This window comes from Triticum urartu, chromosome 3A (assembly GCF_056163025.1).
Source record: "Triticum urartu cultivar PI428250 chromosome 3A, HENAU_Tu73, whole genome shotgun sequence".
NCBI classification, from domain to species: Eukaryota; Viridiplantae; Streptophyta; class Magnoliopsida; order Poales; family Poaceae; genus Triticum; species Triticum urartu.
This window is the reverse complement of record NC_141875.1, coordinates 2,025,155-2,043,439: the sequence shown is the minus strand read 5'-3', so window position 1 is coordinate 2,043,439 and position 18,285 is coordinate 2,025,155. Positions and strand designations below refer to the sequence as shown.

General features: G+C 43.9%; 1 protein-coding gene across 1 annotated transcript in view; it reads left to right on the top strand.

Moving 5' to 3' along the window:
* LOC147977533 (coatomer subunit beta'-1-like) overlaps positions 1-17,050 on the top strand; it is a 28,631-nt gene extending 11,581 nt beyond the window's left edge. The window contains exons 4-10 of the mRNA XM_087545798.1: positions 8,659-8,710; positions 8,841-9,251; positions 9,370-9,504; positions 9,620-9,780; positions 10,477-10,545; positions 16,852-16,929; positions 17,017-17,050. Coding sequence (XP_087401924.1) covers positions 8,659-8,710; positions 8,841-9,251; positions 9,370-9,504; positions 9,620-9,780; positions 10,477-10,545; positions 16,852-16,929; positions 17,017-17,050 — 940 coding nt within the window. The remainder of the gene's footprint in view (positions 1-8,658; positions 8,711-8,840; positions 9,252-9,369; positions 9,505-9,619; positions 9,781-10,476; positions 10,546-16,851; positions 16,930-17,016) is intronic.
* Positions 17,051-18,285: the final 1,235 nt, after the last annotated feature.

Genomic DNA, 18,285 nt, shown 5'->3' with positions numbered 1-18,285 from the left:
TTTTTGTTGGTGGGCTGATTCGAGGGGGTGCGGGTGCCCAGGGGTCGAGGGAGCGGGCACCCGGGGTGGTCAGAGGGGTTGGACGGGGTGGTCCGGGTGCCCGGGAGTCACGGATTTGGGCGGACATTTATGGGAAAATGGGAGAAATTCGTGGATTTCGTGGAGGGAAAGATGGAGATGGATGGGGGAAGGCGAGATCCACTTGAAACCAAGCAAATCCATGGATCAAATCCAACAAAACCTCATCAAACCAACAAATCACAAAAAAAATTGGGGCTATTTTTGGTGGGAAATTTTCGTGAGAAACACAACAAAATTAGGCTAGAGAACGAGGGGGGCTCCAATTTCGTGAGATACCATGGCTCATGATACCAAGATGTTGTAGGGTGGAACCCTCGATGGAGATCTTTCACGAATTGGAGGGGAAATCCCCAAGAACACGAAGAACACAAGAGAGGGGAAACACTCAAATTGACTAGATCCAATCACACAAAGAGAGATACAAGGGTCCAAATCCAACACAAGAAGATACAAGAGGTAACTAGTTCATCCCAATCCTATGAGGAGAGAGGTCTTGATGATCCAATGATGGGGATTCTTCCCTAGATGGGGTCTTGATATCCACAAGAGGATCTTCTCCCTTAGGAGGACATGATCTCCAAGGGCAGGAAGATGAGAAAAACTCTCTCAATATCTCACATATACTTTGCTATCCCTCTAAATGAGCTAGTGGAGGGGTACTTATAGTCTAGGGACGAAATAATGGAGAAAAGGGGTACAAGGGTCATTTTAACCCAATATGCACGCAGGCATCGTGGGAGGGGTCCGTGCACCCGGGGTAAAGGGGTCCAGGCACCCGGGGGCCGCTGGGATGACGAAGCCGGGCACCCAGGGGTGAAGTCCGGGCACCCGGGGTAGCGCCACTTGAGGGTGCGGGCACCCGAGGGTAGGAGTGCGGGCACCCGGTGGTGAAAGCCCGAGCACCCGGGGTGGTCAGGGGCCGCACCCTTTGGGGGCCGGGGGTCCGAGCACCCGGGGCATAGGAGGCCGTGCAGCCGGGGTGGTCCAAGGTCTCCGGTGCTTTGCGTCTTGGGGTCCCTCTTCCTCCTCCTTCTCCCTTCTTGGATGGTGTAGATGTTCTCTTGTGCTTGAACTCCTCCTCGTCGTCGATGAAGCTTCGGTAATAGCTATGCATGCACACGAGAGGAATGCCAAGTAGTATACCATCCTCGAAGGGGCAAGTGAAAACGTGTAAAGGAGATGATTAACCTTTATGTATGTGAAGTAGATGTCGCACGTGTCACTTGCCGAATGGACTCTTGACATGGTGATGTCCGTAGGATGCTCCGCATCACCTAGGGTTTGCCCTAGCCCAGCCGCATAGACCTTGTAGGGGCTGGTGCACCTGGCCATGCAGACCAGGGTTCCCTCCTACAGCCCATGTTGGCCCCCAAGGCAAGTGGACCTCCGGAACCCTTCGGTACCTCTAGTACACTCCTGGCATACCTCCGAACTTTTCCGACTCCAAATATAGCTTCCCATTTATTAATATTTGCCCCTGGAAGATTCTGGAGCTCCTTGTGATTTCCCGGATCCCATCCGGGACTGCAAACTACTTTTGTACTTCACCGTATGAATATCCCAATACTACCCTAGCATTACCGAACATTAAGTGTGTGACCCTACGGGTTCGTAAATCATACACACATGAGCGAGACACCTCTCCGATAAATAATCACTAGTGGGACCTAGATGCCCATATTGATTTTAGCATATTCAATGAAGATCTTCATCGGTTGAATCACGATGTTGAGGATTCAATTAATCCCGTATGCAATTCCTTTTGTCCGGCGATATGTAGGATTAGACTGCCCAGAGCTGGAGCGGTCATTCCAACAAGTTACTTGATATCTCCTTTTTATTAATCTGGTATTCGAACAAGAAAGGGTATCCCACACCTATTTCTCTAGAGGTGATCCTGGGTATCGAACCCACGAGTGGAAGATTCCCTTGAAGCGATGGTCTCTAGCAAGCTTTTGTCAAAGTGTCAAATCCAACTTTTGACCAGATCAACAAGCAAATTGTGATTCAAACACATATATTAAAAAGAAGGTACAGTGATGAGGTCTTAATGCTCACAACCATGTATTGGTGTTGGGATAAAAAATGATATTAGTTTGTGCTTAGGAAGTCACCCATCAAGAGGTGCTTGCTTCGTTTGGGATGGGGATGTGTCCAAATTACACCTTGACCGACATGAGTCCTGCATCAAGAATCAGTTGTCCTACCGAAGGCCCTATCTATCTCGCGGGGTTGCCCCCATAATTAAGATAATAATATCTGACAAAAGCTTTGGGCGTTCAATGACTACACCTCATGAATCCCCAAGGATATCATCCATGTTACCCAACTAAACCTAACTGTCACCGGTGTTTGATATAAAACTTCATGGTCCCCTTGCCCCTGACCTCACCGGTGCTCTATCTCCATGATTCTGGGTACCTACAGGGATGAAGATCGCGGACAAGACAAGAGATACTTCACGATGCAATTTTATTTTACACATACAATACGTTGTGTCAAAGACTTCCATCGACCCCTTCACCAAATTCCTGGGCCTGCAAGTCTCATGCCTCACCACATACCTTACCGGACTACTCACACATGGAGATCAGATCGCGAGAAAAGATCACTGAAGAACACATCTTGAGATTGATTGATTGCAATATGTCTTACAATAGATGCCTTGTGTGATGCACGATTACAAGTATGAACTAGATGAGAGAGGGCTATGATTTCTGAGATGGCTATGGAGGTGAAGATGGCGGCGGCTAGGGTTTGTGGATGAAGATGGTGATGAATGGGTTGTGGTTGTGATCCACGCTCCTCCTTTGCTCCTTCTCTTGACATTTTGACGGGGTCCCCTTAATAAAATTTGTTCAGGTGCACGACCTGCCTTGGTTTCCACGCCAAACGACCGCTCATACGAGCGCGTGCGGTCGCATGGAATGTCGTCTTTCTCCCTGGTGGCCTTCTGACGCCTCCTGGTGATTTGTTTCTTCTCTATTTCCCTTCCTTTCCTTTCTCCCACGTGATATCTTCCCTTTTCAGCCCATTTCCTATGAAAAAAACAGTAAAGAGAGGATTTGTGGAATCCTTTGCATTCATTAGTCATTAATGGCAACATCGGAGCAAATATCTCTCTTTTAATGAAATATGCCGGTTTAAACGAGCTTGAAATGAGTGTAAAAATATCATTCATCATTACTCAGCTTGGGTTTTTCAGTCAATCAACAGATTGTGTAGTTTCTTAGTCTTCTGGTCCACGTCTTCATGACTTATAGAAAGGGTTTCTTTCTTTTACAAGATCATGGAAGCTTCAGAAACCGTCCTAGATCTTCTAGAAACAAGAAACGGACATACCTAGTTCAATTTTGTTACCGTCAAGTCTCTTTACTCATTTCGTAATACAATATCCCTGTTATCAAACTCATGAGTCAAATCCGTGAAAGCCATTCATGATGTTGTATTACCGAGAGGGCCTAGAGATATCTCAACGTCACACAGAGGGACGAATCCTAGTCTCGATTCATGCAACCGAACAAACACTTTCCGATATATCTGTGGAGAAACTTTATGATCACCCAGTTACGAAGTGATGCTTGATATCCACAAAGTATTCTTCCAGCAATCGGGAGTGGTATGATCTCATGGTCTAAGGAACAGACACTTGACATAAAGCAAGTTGTAGCAAATACACTAAGTGACACGATCTGATGCGAAGCTTACAGTTGGGTCTATCCATCACAGAATTCTTCTAATGATGTGATGCCATTATCAAATGACAGCTCATGTCTATGATTAGGAAATCTTAACCATCTTTGATCAACGGCCTAGTCTAGTAGAGGCTCACTAGGGACAGGGTGTCTGTTTATCTACCCACATATGTATCTGAGTTTCTGGTCAATACAATTATAGAATGTATTGATAATAAACATTAATCATGAACGGGGAAATATGATAATAACATTTTTATTATTGCCTCTAGGGCATCTTTCCAACAGCAAGGGCTTAGAACACCATTTGTGTTAATGGTCGTACTACCACTGGATCCAAGTTGCATCACCCAGATGATTCAGCAGTCATCAAAGGCCCTCCGCTTTAGGACCTGACGAAGGAATAAGAGCTCCAGGTGGTTATATGCTTTCTAGAAGACAAGTTTAAGGAAGATCCCCCCCCTTCGTTTCGTTGACTTGACTTTGGGGACAAGCTCGTGAAGCACGAGCACCCTATCGAAGATATCCTGACCTCAGAGAAAGGTCGACTGGCTGGGTGTGGATCACCCTACCAGTGATCGGAGCTAGGTGCATTGTGCACACCTTCGTAAATACGCGCTGAAGGGTGTTGATCACAGTAACAGGCCTAAAATGCATAATGTCGGTGGCCCCAACAACATTGGGAATAAGGGAGATGACCCCAAAATTATTTCAAGACATATCAAGCATCCCAACAAAGAAGTCCTGGCCATCTTGGCCAAGGGTTGAGCCTGTTCTCTAGTATGCCAAGGCTGCCCAAATTTCCACTTAAAAAGAGGAAGGGCGAGGGCCTCATTCTCGAGGGCATAAATGATAACCCACAAGTATAGGGGACTGCGACAATCTTCGAGGGTAGTATTTCACCCAAATTTATTGATTCGACACAAAGGGAGCCAAATAATATTTTGACTATTTGCAATTGAGTTGTCAATTCAACCACACCCGGAGAACTAAATATGTGCGGCAAAGTGTCTATTAGCGCGGTAGTATGATAGTTTGATTGCAGTAATAAAAATAGCAATAGTAATAGTAACAGTAGAAGTTTTGTAGTGATTGTAACGGCAGCCACAACAAAAGTAACTTAGCGAAGATCAATATGACAAAAGCGCAGGCATTGAACGAGCGATGGATATTTATGTTGGATGTTGGATGATATTCATCATATAACAGTCATATATCAGTCACACAATAGCTCCAATTCATCAATGTAATGTAGGCATGTGTTCCGTATATACCCATACGTGCTTATAATAAGAACTAGCATGACATCTTTTGTCCTACCCTCCCACGGCAGTGGGTCCATAAGGAAATCTAATGGATATTAAGGCGTCTTTTTAATAGCGAACCGGAATAAAGGATTAAGACATAGTGAACACATGAACTCCTCATACTATGGTCCTCACCGAAAATAATCCAATTATTGTCACCTTAGGGTATGTAGATCATAACACGTATCCACCCTTCTGAGCCCCGAACGGGCTCCAGATTAGCCCTCCCGATGAAGAACAGGAGGTGGCGGTGGCTCCGTATCGTAAAACTTAATGATTCCTTATCTCTGATTTTTTTTCTCCGCGAGACGGTACTTATGGAGTTGGAGTTAGGGCTAACGGAGGAATGTGGACCCACAAGCTCACACGGCGCGCCCCCTGAGCTCGTGGCTCCTGGGTGCCCCCCCTCCAGTAGTTCTCTTCGCCAATATTTTTTACATATTCTGTAAATATTCTTCGTAAATTTTTAGCTCAATATGAGAACTTTTATTTCTACACAAAAATAAGACCATAGCAATTCTGATGAAAATAGCGCCAGTCCGGGTTAGATTCATTCAAATCGCATAAATTAGAGTAGAAAACGGAAGCAAAAGTTTCTGAAAAAGTACATACGTTTGGGAAATATCACTAAGACCCTCAACTCCATGGGCAAGAAATTAGGGGCAAGGGCACCCCCTACTAGGAGCCGCCTCAAAAAACACCTTATTGAAGGCATATGTGTGCTCCTGGATGGCCCACGCTTCTGGAATGAGGGACTCATGCTACTACAGGTCCATCAACACCAATGACAAAAAGTTATCATCACTCACCATTTGGCGACCCGTCAGTGATGACTACCTCATCACTAGCGGACTACCTCACCTGTGAGTGATGACTAGTGATCACTGACCGGTCGGCCATTTGGTCAATGGTGATTGTTGATGGGGCAACACGAAACAAGCTAGTACTGACCGACGGTACACTCTGGGCGGTTGGTGTACTTGTGGTGACCTTGGTAACTAGGGCTGCACTGCTAGCACACTATTCTAGTAGTGCAGCCCCGATTACACTGCCTCATCCAGAGATAGATTACATCACCAACATTGCATTTCATAGCATCACATACAAAACAGTATGAACATTGCATATCATCCCATACACACATACATTTGCATTTCATAGCCTTACATACAAATAGTATCATTATTGCATGTATATCATCAATATTTCATTTCAACATTTTTAACTTGTGTACATGTACATCATTGCCATCGTAAAGTAGATACAACGTACCTATCTCATCTCTTCATGTCTAGACCATAGATCATTTTCAGATATCTAGTTGACCATGACTATCTGGCTTGCTACAAATATGTTTGAATAAGTATATTAACTTGGATGTACATAAATGAAATGGAGATAGCTAGTTTGCAATCGCCATGACTTTATATCATAGGCCCCAATCTAGTGCAATTTTGAGTCGATAGCTGGTGCAATGCTACCAGCTAAAGGCGCTGCCATTGGGTATTTTTGTGCAGTGCAACAAAATTTGAGCAACGTCACCAGCGTCATATTTCTGCCGGACTACACAAACACTCTCTTGAAAGAAAAGTGCTTTGTATAGTACATCTGCATTACACAAAACACTCTTTTGAAACAGTTTTGAGAATGAGTGTATCATCCACACATTGTAGATGAGAGAGCCCTCCAAGTACCACCCTGGCCTCCACTACCAAAATATGGCTTGCTGCCTTGGAGCTTTGCTGTCAGAGCATCGGCCACAGTATTAAATAAGAGGGGGAATAGCGGATCATCCAACGGATCGACCCCCCCCCCCCCTCACATTTCTAAAGAGTACTCCTATCTCACTGTTAATGTTACCTCCGTTTACTAGTTACATCATACAACTAGTCCATCTGGTACCTCATCGATAAATTCCAATCTAACGTAGTCAAGCGAAAATTAATGTCTCCCCTCGAGAGCATTTGATCTCACGTAGCACTTTCATGCAAAACCACATTCCCATGGAGGATACTCTTACCACGGATAAACACTGTCCGGTTAGGGTGGATCATCTTGTGGGCCACCCGCACCAATCTGGAGGCAAAACTCTTTACCAGTAACTTAAAGCTGACATTGATCAATGTAATCGGTCTGTATTGCCGAATGCCATCCGCTCCATTCAACTTCGGCAAAAAGGTTAACACCCCTTATTTAAGTCTCTTAATATCAATTAGGCCCCATGTGAAATCATCCAGCAAGCTAAACTTCTGAGGGCCTACCAGCGCCCAGAATTTCCTATAAAAAAATCACCGGAAGTCCATTTTGACAGGGAGCCATGTCCGTCTTAATCTCGTCTAGAGACATGTATTTTCTTGTAGGGAAAATGGAGCCACCAAACTCCTATTATCCATCTCTGATACCCTTCCCTTAATCTTCCACGTTGTTGCCGAGATATGTGCCCATCCAGGTTCTGCAGTCCCGAGAGGCTCGCGGTAGAATTCATAAATCTGGTTCCAGAGCTCCCGGTCATGGGAAATGATTCTGTTCCCACTCCTAAGGTACCAAATCAAACATCTTCTCCTTCTCCCGTTAGCGAGCGCATGAAATAATGCGGTGCTGGCATCACCCCCCAGAATCCATTGTTATGTTCCCCTCTGCTACCCGTACAACTCCTTGCAGTAAGCTGGGAAGGTTAGATCGTCTTCGATCTCATATCTCCATGCCCATCCATTCATCGAGACACCAACAACACCGGCTTTAAGGTCCATGTTGGGACTTCGGCCACTAAAGCCTTTTTCTCTAGATGCTACCTACATTCACTCCCCAACCACTGAGGTGATGTCGTAGGCGTCGAATGCTATGTTGCCAACCATTGATCTTGTGCCATAACGGCCCATAACAGTGGGGTGGCCTCTCCATTGCCTGCCACCAAATGTCAGTGACACTCTCCACAAAACCAGGCTGGAGGAGCCATTGTTTCTAAAAGAAGAAGCGCCTAGGGGTCTGCCTTTCTTCCTCCCCGGAGGCTAACTACAATGGACAACTACAACAATGATCGGTCATGAGAACTGTAAATAAAAAAAATAAGTGCGTAACGTGTCATCCAGCTATTGCGCGTGGAACAATGTTCACCTTTGTATTTTTCTTATTGGATGCGGATTTGGTGAACATGGTTCCACGCGCACCCCTTATGAATAGTAAATTCAAAAATACTAGAAAAATTAAAAAAATCTGAATATTTTTTCTAACATACTTAGTCAACCGATATACCTGTGTTTGAAGTTTCACAAAGCAATTACATCCTTATTATTCTGGGCAAAAATGAAAAAAGAAGCTATATTAAGAAACACTATTTAATGTACAGTAAGGTCCCAATTGTAGTTTCTTCACTAAGAATACTACTGGTGTCAATATTTTTCTGAAAATTCACACGTGAGTAGAATGGTCGACCGAGTTTGTTATCCGAAAATTTTAGATATTTTTCAATTTTCCTTGTATATTTTTGAATTTACTATTCACGTGGGTGCGCGTGGAACCATGTTCACCTTTGTATTTTTCCTTATTCCCCTACCATGTTTCCTCATGTGACGCAGGATTTTGGCAGCCTATTACAAATGGCTTGTCATTTGGAACTACAAGACCCAGGTATATACGTAGGATGGAGCCGTATTCTTCTTGGGATGCATTGATGGGCTGGGCCCTCACATCATATATTACGCATTGAAAAGTAAGATGTTCAAGAGTTTCAATTGTATCGATATTTTGTGCGATGCAGACAAGAATTAGGGAGCATGGATTCTACCCTGGTTTGACTCATGCCATCAGAGCGCTTAGCTCCGACTACGGTGGGTTCATCGCTTCCGTTAGGTTCATCGCACAGTCGACGGAGCAATTGTTCGTGGTGGGTGATGGGCATGGGTACATCCACGTGTATGAATGCATGTCAATGAAGAGAGTCAAGGAATTCAAAGCTCACGGTCGTGCGGTCATCTCATTCACCGTTCACCCGACTGAACCATTTCTGTTATCAGCATCTGATGACCAGCTGATTAAGCTTTGGAACTGGAAGGAGAGCTGGGTTTGCATTCGGATATTCACTGGGCACTCGGACCGGGTAAACCAAGTCATGTTTAATCCGCATGATGTCAACACGTTTGCCAGTGTTTCCAAAGATGGCACAATGAAGGTTAATTATTAGTCCTTTTTCTTTCGTGCTCGTGCCTATAATGTTTTCTTTTTCTTTGAAGGGAGGCCTATAATGTTGTTTGTCCGTATAATATAATTTATTTATTTCTCATTCACAGGTCTGGAGAATTTTATTTCCCATTCATGTCATCAGCCTCAAGTGCGAAGAGGGACAAGCATGTGTTGTTTACTATCCCACGGGTGGTGATCAGCGGCACTACATTGTTACAGGATCAGAACATGGGACGGCACGCGTATAAATACTAGATCATTTTCTTAATTCAACAAAAAAATATGATATCAGATGTATCCCGTGGTTGCATGCCGCACATCTCAAATTAACGTCTCTCCTTCATTTTCTAATATCAGATCTGGGATTTGCAAACACAGACATGTATCCGTGAAATCAAGGGGCTCAACCGATACAGTGAACAAAATGCTGGTGTGATGGATTACCTCCCAGATCGTCCAGTGTTGGCTACCGCGTCAGGTGCCACAGGTGTTTCTCTCCACGACCTCACTACCTACAGGTATTACAGCACCCGCTACAATATATTGTGACTTCGTGCCTCCTCAGGCATAGTTTTTTTGTCGGGTCCCTGTACTAAAGGCACACAAGTGATGGCCATAGTACTAAAGAAACACGAGTGATGACCATAGTAAGAGCAAGTCTAATACGATACAATCAACACGTTGTGAGGATTAAAATGTTGTATTCTTGCTGAGTTAGATGAGAGAGAAGAGGAGCGAGAAGCGAAGCGGGTTGTACATTAAAAACCAGCTGCAACACCGGCTCCAAGAATTATTGCCAAAATGTATGGTGGGCCATGTACTAGTAAAGTAGTACTATTAAGTAACTAGCTACTATATTTGGCTATTAAGTTGACTATATATGACATGGCAAGTTTATGTAGCCGGTTGCTGGCTATACTATTAACCATACTCTAAATAAATGTGCTTGTCGAATCTCTTCTGATCACATGTGCATGAGGAAAGTTTCAATTTGGATCCGAATCAACCTGGCAGAAAGCAGGGAATGCAAAAGTAACACTCTAACTACCAGCTTGCTTTTCAGTTGAAATCCTTATATAAAACCAGAGGATCCGAGCATGGCTCCACCATTCCCCTCTCTTCTTTTGTTTTTTGTTTTGTTTTATGATGTAGAGTATACATGGCTAAATTATGTATGCATGTTGGAATTAATAGTAGGATTCATAATTTTGTAGGTGCCAAAGAACGCTTCATTTTGGTCTTGGCAGTGTTTTATGTTTTGCATACATCAAGGGCACAAGAAGGTAACGATGTTTTTTAAACGCCCTGTATTTTACTACTCCCTTCATTTTTGTATACAAGGCCACAAACTCGGATTACAGGTACCAATGTAAAATTTAATGCATGCTTTATAAGTCAACTTTTTTTCTTATTTACTGGGATCATTAATACTTCGCATGCATGCAAAGAAACTGAATGGTGGAAGTAGATGACTGTCATTATGACTGCATGCATGCAAGTATTAAACAGGTTGTTAGTATGAGAAACTACCATTAATTTAGCCTCGATTACTGTTGGTGGCCTTATATAGATGCAAAATGTATATTTCATAGTGGCCTTGTATATAAAAATGGATGGAGTACCACACATCTTCTTTTCAACCTTTTAGCGGGAACAAAGTGGGATAATCCTACGTGAGAATAGCATCGCCACAGGAGTAGATAACGTCCTAACAAACTAAAGCCATCTTGTCCATGGGGATGATCCTAGTACTCCTAGCCAAATGTGTGAACATCCAAGCTCAATAAGCCCCTTGAGGGAAAGAAGTGCTAAGGGCATCTTCGGACCCTCAAACTGCCCGCAACCGTCCGGACTACGCCGTTAGGACGTGTTTAGCCATTCAAAGCGGGTCCGCATCGGTCCGCCGACCTGTTCGGACGCACTTTTTTCCAGAAAGACGAAACAAACTACGGGGCTTTACACGAGTCTAGACAGCAACCACGTAGGACTCTGACACCACTGGCCCACACAAAGCCCCTCCTAGATCCCACATCCCCATCCTCCCATCTTTCTCTGCATCCACTTTCTCACTTGCTTCCTCTGCTGTTCCACCAGCCCGCCACACCCTTCCCTAAACTGGACGACTCCGTATCCTCCAACACTACACCCAGGCTTCATGCCGGTTTTCCACACCTCCCCTCCATCTGCCGCACAGGTACCATCTGACCCTACGGTACTACGTACTAAGCCTGACAAGTGTTCATTGAAACGCATGTGCTAATTTGTTTTATCCCTTCTTCTTTAAAACTGTTTAGATATGAAGTACATATATGAGCACTATGTTGAGTCGTTGGATGGCTTGTCCGACAAAAGACGACTCCACAGATGAGACACCGATGATGCAGGCGGTCAGACGCGAAGCGTGCGGAAGAGCATGTTGTCAAATTATATGGATCGACCAAGGGTCATCGAGTGCTCAACCGCAACAGGGCGTGCGGCCTTTTGATGCTGATGGACCACTACCTTGCCCTCGATACCTATTCGCCGATATTTTTGGTTGGCTCTTTTGGATGTGAATAATGTCTTCGATCGGCTCTATGGCGTCCGGCCCTTTGATGATTACTTCATCTTAAAGAAGGATGTCGTGGGAAGGATATGGTTCTCTAGTTACCAGAAGTGCACGACTGCACTATAGATGCTTGCTTATGGCACTGCCGCTAATTCATGGGATGAATACCTATAGATGTGTAAGAGCAATGCGGAGATGACATGGTAAGATTTCCTACTGTCGTGGTCTCAGTGTTTGGACCTCAGTACCTGAGAGAACCAACTGTCGTAGACACAGACAGGACCTTGGCAATGTCTAAAGCTAGATGGTGTCCAGGTGTGTTTGGATCTCTTGACTTCATGCATCGGAGATGGAACAACTGTCTTGAAGCTCTACAAGGCAAATTTCAAGATCATTTTAAGAAGCTTACCATCATTATTGAAGTAGTTGCACTTACAAAATCTTTGGATTTGGCACGCTTTCTTTGGTATGCCCGGGTCTCATAGTTGAATCAATGTGCTGCAACAATCACCATTGTTTGCTAGGCTGACTAAAGGCGAATCTCCTCCTTGCCACTCTGTCAATGGATATGAATACAACATGGGATACTATTTGGTTGATAGTATCTATGCTCCATGAGTTACCTTTGTCAAGACCATCTCTGATCCACTTGGCCAAAGTCTCACTTTGGCCAAAGACAAGAAGCAGCTGGAAAGGATATTGAGAGGGCATTTGCAGTTCTGCAAGTATGTTGTGCAGTTGTTCGTGGACCTACTAAACAATGAGATCCGGAGACCTTTTGGGAGGTGATGACATGTTGTGTAATCATGCACAACATAATAGTGGTGGATTAGGGTGAGGATGTTATCGTAGCTCTTCAATTTGATAACATGGGTAATCCTATCGTACTGCCAGAGCAAAATCTAGCCAAATTTGATGAGTTTGTTCAAATGTATCAACACATTCAACATCGAGCAACTCATATGCAACTGAACTAAGATTTGATTGAGCAACCCTGTGCAGTTAAATAGGACAAGTAATACAAATGTGCTATTACAATCTTAATACTTTGTTGGACAGTGATGTTTAATTAGAACTACTATTGCATTTAAGCATTTGCTTTAGTTAAACTGGAACTGGATATTCAGCTATTTTGAGCTTGTAGACTCCAAAAAAAATGGAGGCTGATGTATGCGGCTAGCTTTGGATGGGGCATACTCATCGGTCATTTTTTTAGAGCTAGACGGAAATTTATAACTCCGGTCTAACACTTCGTGTAGCTTCCGCTTTTCTGCGCCGAAATCCATGCAACCGATCGGGGCGTTATTTCTCAAGATGCAACCTAGCATTTTGCTATATGTCTTGGCCGCGCCATCTGGGGCGATGGGATCTCCTTTTGGGCCAACTTACGTTATTATAATGATACCTTCATGAAGCTTGTTCGGTTCCCTAGCCTTATGACTGCTCTTGTTGCTGGAGGCGGTGCTAGATGAAGCCCCATCGGTGTGGCTCGTTTCTCCTCGCCCAGTGGGTGGTTCTTCATGTTGGTCGTCGCCCATCTCAACGTCAGGGGCTACTCTCAACATCAGGGTTGTTGTAGTTGAGTTCCTTTTCAGATGATGCTCTGGCGTGGGGATCCATTCATCGAAGTGCAAAATTGACAAAGAGTTATTATTGAGTGGAAATTTTGGCATGACCCTTGATAAAAGGGAAAATTTTGTTTTTGCCACTCTCGATTTTGCCAATTTTTCTTATGCCAGTTCAGATTTTGACATTTCACTTTTGCCACTCTTAGTTTTGGACAATTGTCACAATTGTCATTCCTGTGCTGGTGGAGATCTAGTGGTCAACAGCATTGTTGGGATAGAGTGGGAACATGACGGTGACCCCGCGGTGGCGCCCTCTCAAAAGCCATGCAAGCACGGCAGGTGAGCACGCGGTGGTGGCGGCGCAAGAGGCGAGCACGCATGGCCGGTGAGGTCTAACGGCTCGCGGCGCACGGCGGCGATGGGCGATTTCGCTGAGCGGGGGCATGGTTTGAACAAAAGGCGTCTAAGGTAAGGTAGATGGGGGGCCGGTAATTTTTGGATCGGACCTACGTGGCGGGCGGGACAGCCGCAAATGCCTGGCGCAGCGGGCCCACTACCGTACCCACCACCCCAAATATCTGACATGGCGGTCCACCTAGCACGCCCGCCACAGCAACTTTTTTTGAATGTCACAATGCTTCTACGCAGTGATTATCGATCCGATCCACACATTATATATGTCTATATAGTACAAAATAACATTCATATAAATACATTAGAATTAAGTTGTTAATGGATTCTACTGACGGTCTTCACATGAATTTTGGTTATCCTCTTCCTGGTATGGACTATTGTCCTTTTCTGACTCAGTCTTGACCATGGTGCAATGTCATCACTAGGCAATGTTGATCTTTTTCTTCTCGGTACATGTTTGATGCCTCGTTGTTCTTCCGCGGGGTAGTCGTCTAATTGGTCATAGTCCTCCTCATCATTGACTTCGTCCATTCCGACGATACTCCTCTTTCCTCTTCAGTAGACCACACGGCTAGGCTTAATTGGGTCTTTTATGTAGAAGCATTGACAATCTTATTGCAAGCACGTTCGTGGACTCATTTTGTGGTGGTATAACCATGGTAGTGAAATAATCGTCTTCTTAAAGTACGTGGTTCGCCCATCTAACATGGAACATGGGGCATATCCGCGTACCTTAGTTCCCAAATCTCTTTGATTCTGTTGTAGTGTTCCTTCTTTTCATTAGCGGTGTATGCATGTAGTGTCACCCCTAAATTCTGGTACACACCTTTTACCTTGTCTCTGGCCTCCGTATAGAATATGTATCCGTTGATGTCATAGGCTTGGTATGTGGTCACATTCAATGCGGATCCCGATGCCAAGGAGAACAGCTCAGTAGCTCTTTCATCATCTTCTCACAATGGATTTTCCCGCACGTATGTCTTGAACAAACCTGCAAACTTTTTGTCGTGCTCATTTGTTAGTTGCACATCGGAGCGGTTTATCCCGTGTTTCCTGTATTCAGTTTTCAACCGCAACATGTGCTTCCTAGCATATGGGTTGACACACTTAATGTGTTGTAACACCACAGTGTGAGCTCTTATGAAGTCGGGCTCTCGGTTGGGATCGTCAAAGGTCACATGCATATTCTTTCTCCATTTCTTGTGACCTACGTCCTTTAGCCGGCCAATGTGCTTATTCTTGGGCATGCCCAAAGGTTTCTCGACTTCAAGGTAGTCTATGCAAAGCAAAATAACCTCTATAGATAGAAATCACTGGACGATGCTTCCGTCTTGATGTGACCTGTTATGAACGTTTCGTTTGAGTATCCCATTTGATCTTTAGAAGGGGAACATGTTGTGGATGAATACTGGTTCTAGGTCTATGATGTTTCCGATAATGTGGACAAGCAGATGCACCATGATGTCAAAAAATGAGGGTGTGAAGTACACCTCAAGCTCACATAGTATGACAACAATCTCTTCTTGCAGTTTCGACACGTCCATCCATCATTCATTCCTGTTGCTCGTCATTGTCCGTTCCTTCACATGACATCCCATCCTCACCATGACTTGCCCATGTCGTATAACCGGGCATAAAACAACTAGGCAACAAGTTCTTATGCAACTCTCCTGGTTCACTTGAGTACATAACATCATTCTCGCAAACAACACACAGACAACATATTTTCTTGGAACTCTTTTTTTGTACATATTCCTCCGCAAAATGTAAGAACTCTATCAAAACATTAAAATTATCATTGGACACACATGGTATAGAGTACATCCAACTATGTTCCAACATTCCACGCCAAAACCTGCAACATATATACATATATAACATAATAAATTATTATTCGATCTAAGAATATGGAAAATTAGAAAATTCGGCACGACCTTTGCTAAAAATGGGAGATATTGAGTGACATCAACCCGACGAAACAAAAATTAATCAACATTTCGATGTGATTTGGCACTTTCATTTGTATTCCCTGAAAATTTTCAACAAAAGCATCCGATCAACCGAATGTTGAATCGCCGAACACGTCCACCGCACCACACACCAACAATCAAGTACGCATGCATGCTCATACATACACACGATGTTGAATTTAGAAAAGAATTCTCACCTAAAACGTGTCTCCTCGTCTCTCTGATGTAGCGTGTCAGATCGATCAGAAGAAATCAAGAACTGAGAGCTGTGGTGTATGATCAATGGTGAGAGGAGTAGCAGGAAGAGGAAGAAACTAGGGAGTGGAAGCCACTGAACTAGGAAGCAAACATTACACACGATTTTATCACTGGCGGGCGGCAGGAATTGCCCACCACTGCTAAGTGACGTGGAAAACATCCTCGCGCGAGAATTTTTTGTGGCGGGCACCAATTAGGGCCCGCCACATCTATTCAACCTACCACTAGCGGGCGATGTAGAGGACCAGCCACAGCTATGTTCTGCTAAAATTGGGTTTCAAACGATGATAGCTAGTGGCGGATGCTAGTTACTGCTTGCCACTGCTTGGTCATTTACCTGTGGCGGGCAGCAGCTAGGGCCCGTCACAGCTGAGTTACGCAAGCAATCCTCGTCCGGGAGATTGTACCTGTGGCGGGGGTTGAATTTTGTCAACCACAGTTACGTTGTTAGCTCTGGCGGACACTGTTTGGTACTCGTCATTGCTTATTTAAAAAAATAACTGTGGCAGGTGACCTACACTGCCCGCCACTCACTGGGGTTCAGCTATAAGCCCTTTCCCAGCAGTGTAGTGGTAGCCTCAAAGCTTGGTTGCGATCTTGCGTCTGATACATATGTCTCCTATTTGAAGTTATTAAGTCCAAAAATAGTATTCCATAAACGAGTTTTACAAAACAACAACTGAAAACTGATTTTGTAAACTTGTTCCATATAGCAGATATCCTAACAACCACTCAAGCGTGGGATAGCATAGTAGGAAGGTTTTTTAATTCGGCATGGGGATTTTTCTTCACAACGTTATTTCACAGTTCATAGTTCTGACCATAGTGTAGCCTTGCCATTGGACATATCTCCGGTGTTGCAATCGTGGAAATCGATGAATTTTCTAAGAACGTCCTGCCTCCTGCAAGGTAATTGAGGAATGGAGGAACATAAAGCTTGAACGAGATGGAGCATGAATTGCGTGTTTGAGTTATGCCAATGCAAAATTGGTGTAGAGATTGTTCTCAGTGGTGTTATTCAGTTATGTGATTAGCATTCTTTATCATATTGTAGAAGTAGTACATATTTTTCCTATGTACATTGCAGTATGTTCCGATCAGAGAAACGTGGGTTCCCTCAAAATTTACATTTCTTCATGAGTTTCTGATTTTAAAATTGGTATGAACCTTGCACATTTCTTCATGAGTTTCTTATTTTTAATTTGTTATGAACTTTGCGCTTTCCTGTGGATCCTTTTCCCTGCATAACGCATGGAATTTGTACGAAACGCGGACCCCCTGTCACCTCTCTGTAGATATTTTGGAGTGAATGGTGTGAAAGCAGAGCATTATTTAAGGTCGACGGGAGTGAGTGGCGCTCGTTCAGGAGTGAATAGGCTTGGTGCAGGAATATTTGAGGAACATGGTTTTCTTTCAGTTTTGCATTCTCACTAGTCCCAGTGTTGCTGTTGTTGCTTGATTGATGGCAAACAATTGCCTCGATTTCAATCCAAAGTTGCTCGGGTTAGCATCGCTAAGCTACCACCACTATCGCTCCATAGAATTGCAAGGACATTCAGTTAATATATCCAAAAACTGAGGAGCCATTGCTCACTCTACAACGGTGTCATAAAAACTTCCAAGCAAGACTGCAAGTACATACTGATCGATGATCCAATTTTTAAGCGACAAAGTTAGACGAGAGATATTTGGGCGGCATCGTTCTGTCTGACCTCTCCGCCATTCAAATCACCAGATATATCCGAGATACCTTTAGCTGCTGAAATGCACATATGCAACCATCCATCTTCTGTCAGTCACTCTGTTAGTGTAGAGTGCATTTCTGTCTTAGGCTATTGATAATAATCTAGAGCAGAGTATAATTCATTTCTATGATTACCACTACATAGTACATTGCTACAAGTAGTACATAAAGAATGCATGAGGCATAACCTTAAGAGAGAAACCCCAATAAGAGGGAAATACATGGAAGCACAAGACTTTAATTTGCAGGGCTCCACAGTAATCAAGCTTTCTCCCGCTTTATCAGCAGATCACCAATACAAAAGGATCCGCTACATTCATTCAGTTCAACAATGAATAACGGAAGCTCACAAAATAAAAATGAATTGTCCAATGTGATGTTTTAAAGTACCAGCATGTATACATAATAAGGGGTGTAATGTTGAATACACTATGAGTTTGTCCACAATGGTACCCATATTATACTTGACCGTATCGTGTCATTTATCAACAGATGGTTGAAACCCATGGTATCCTACAGCT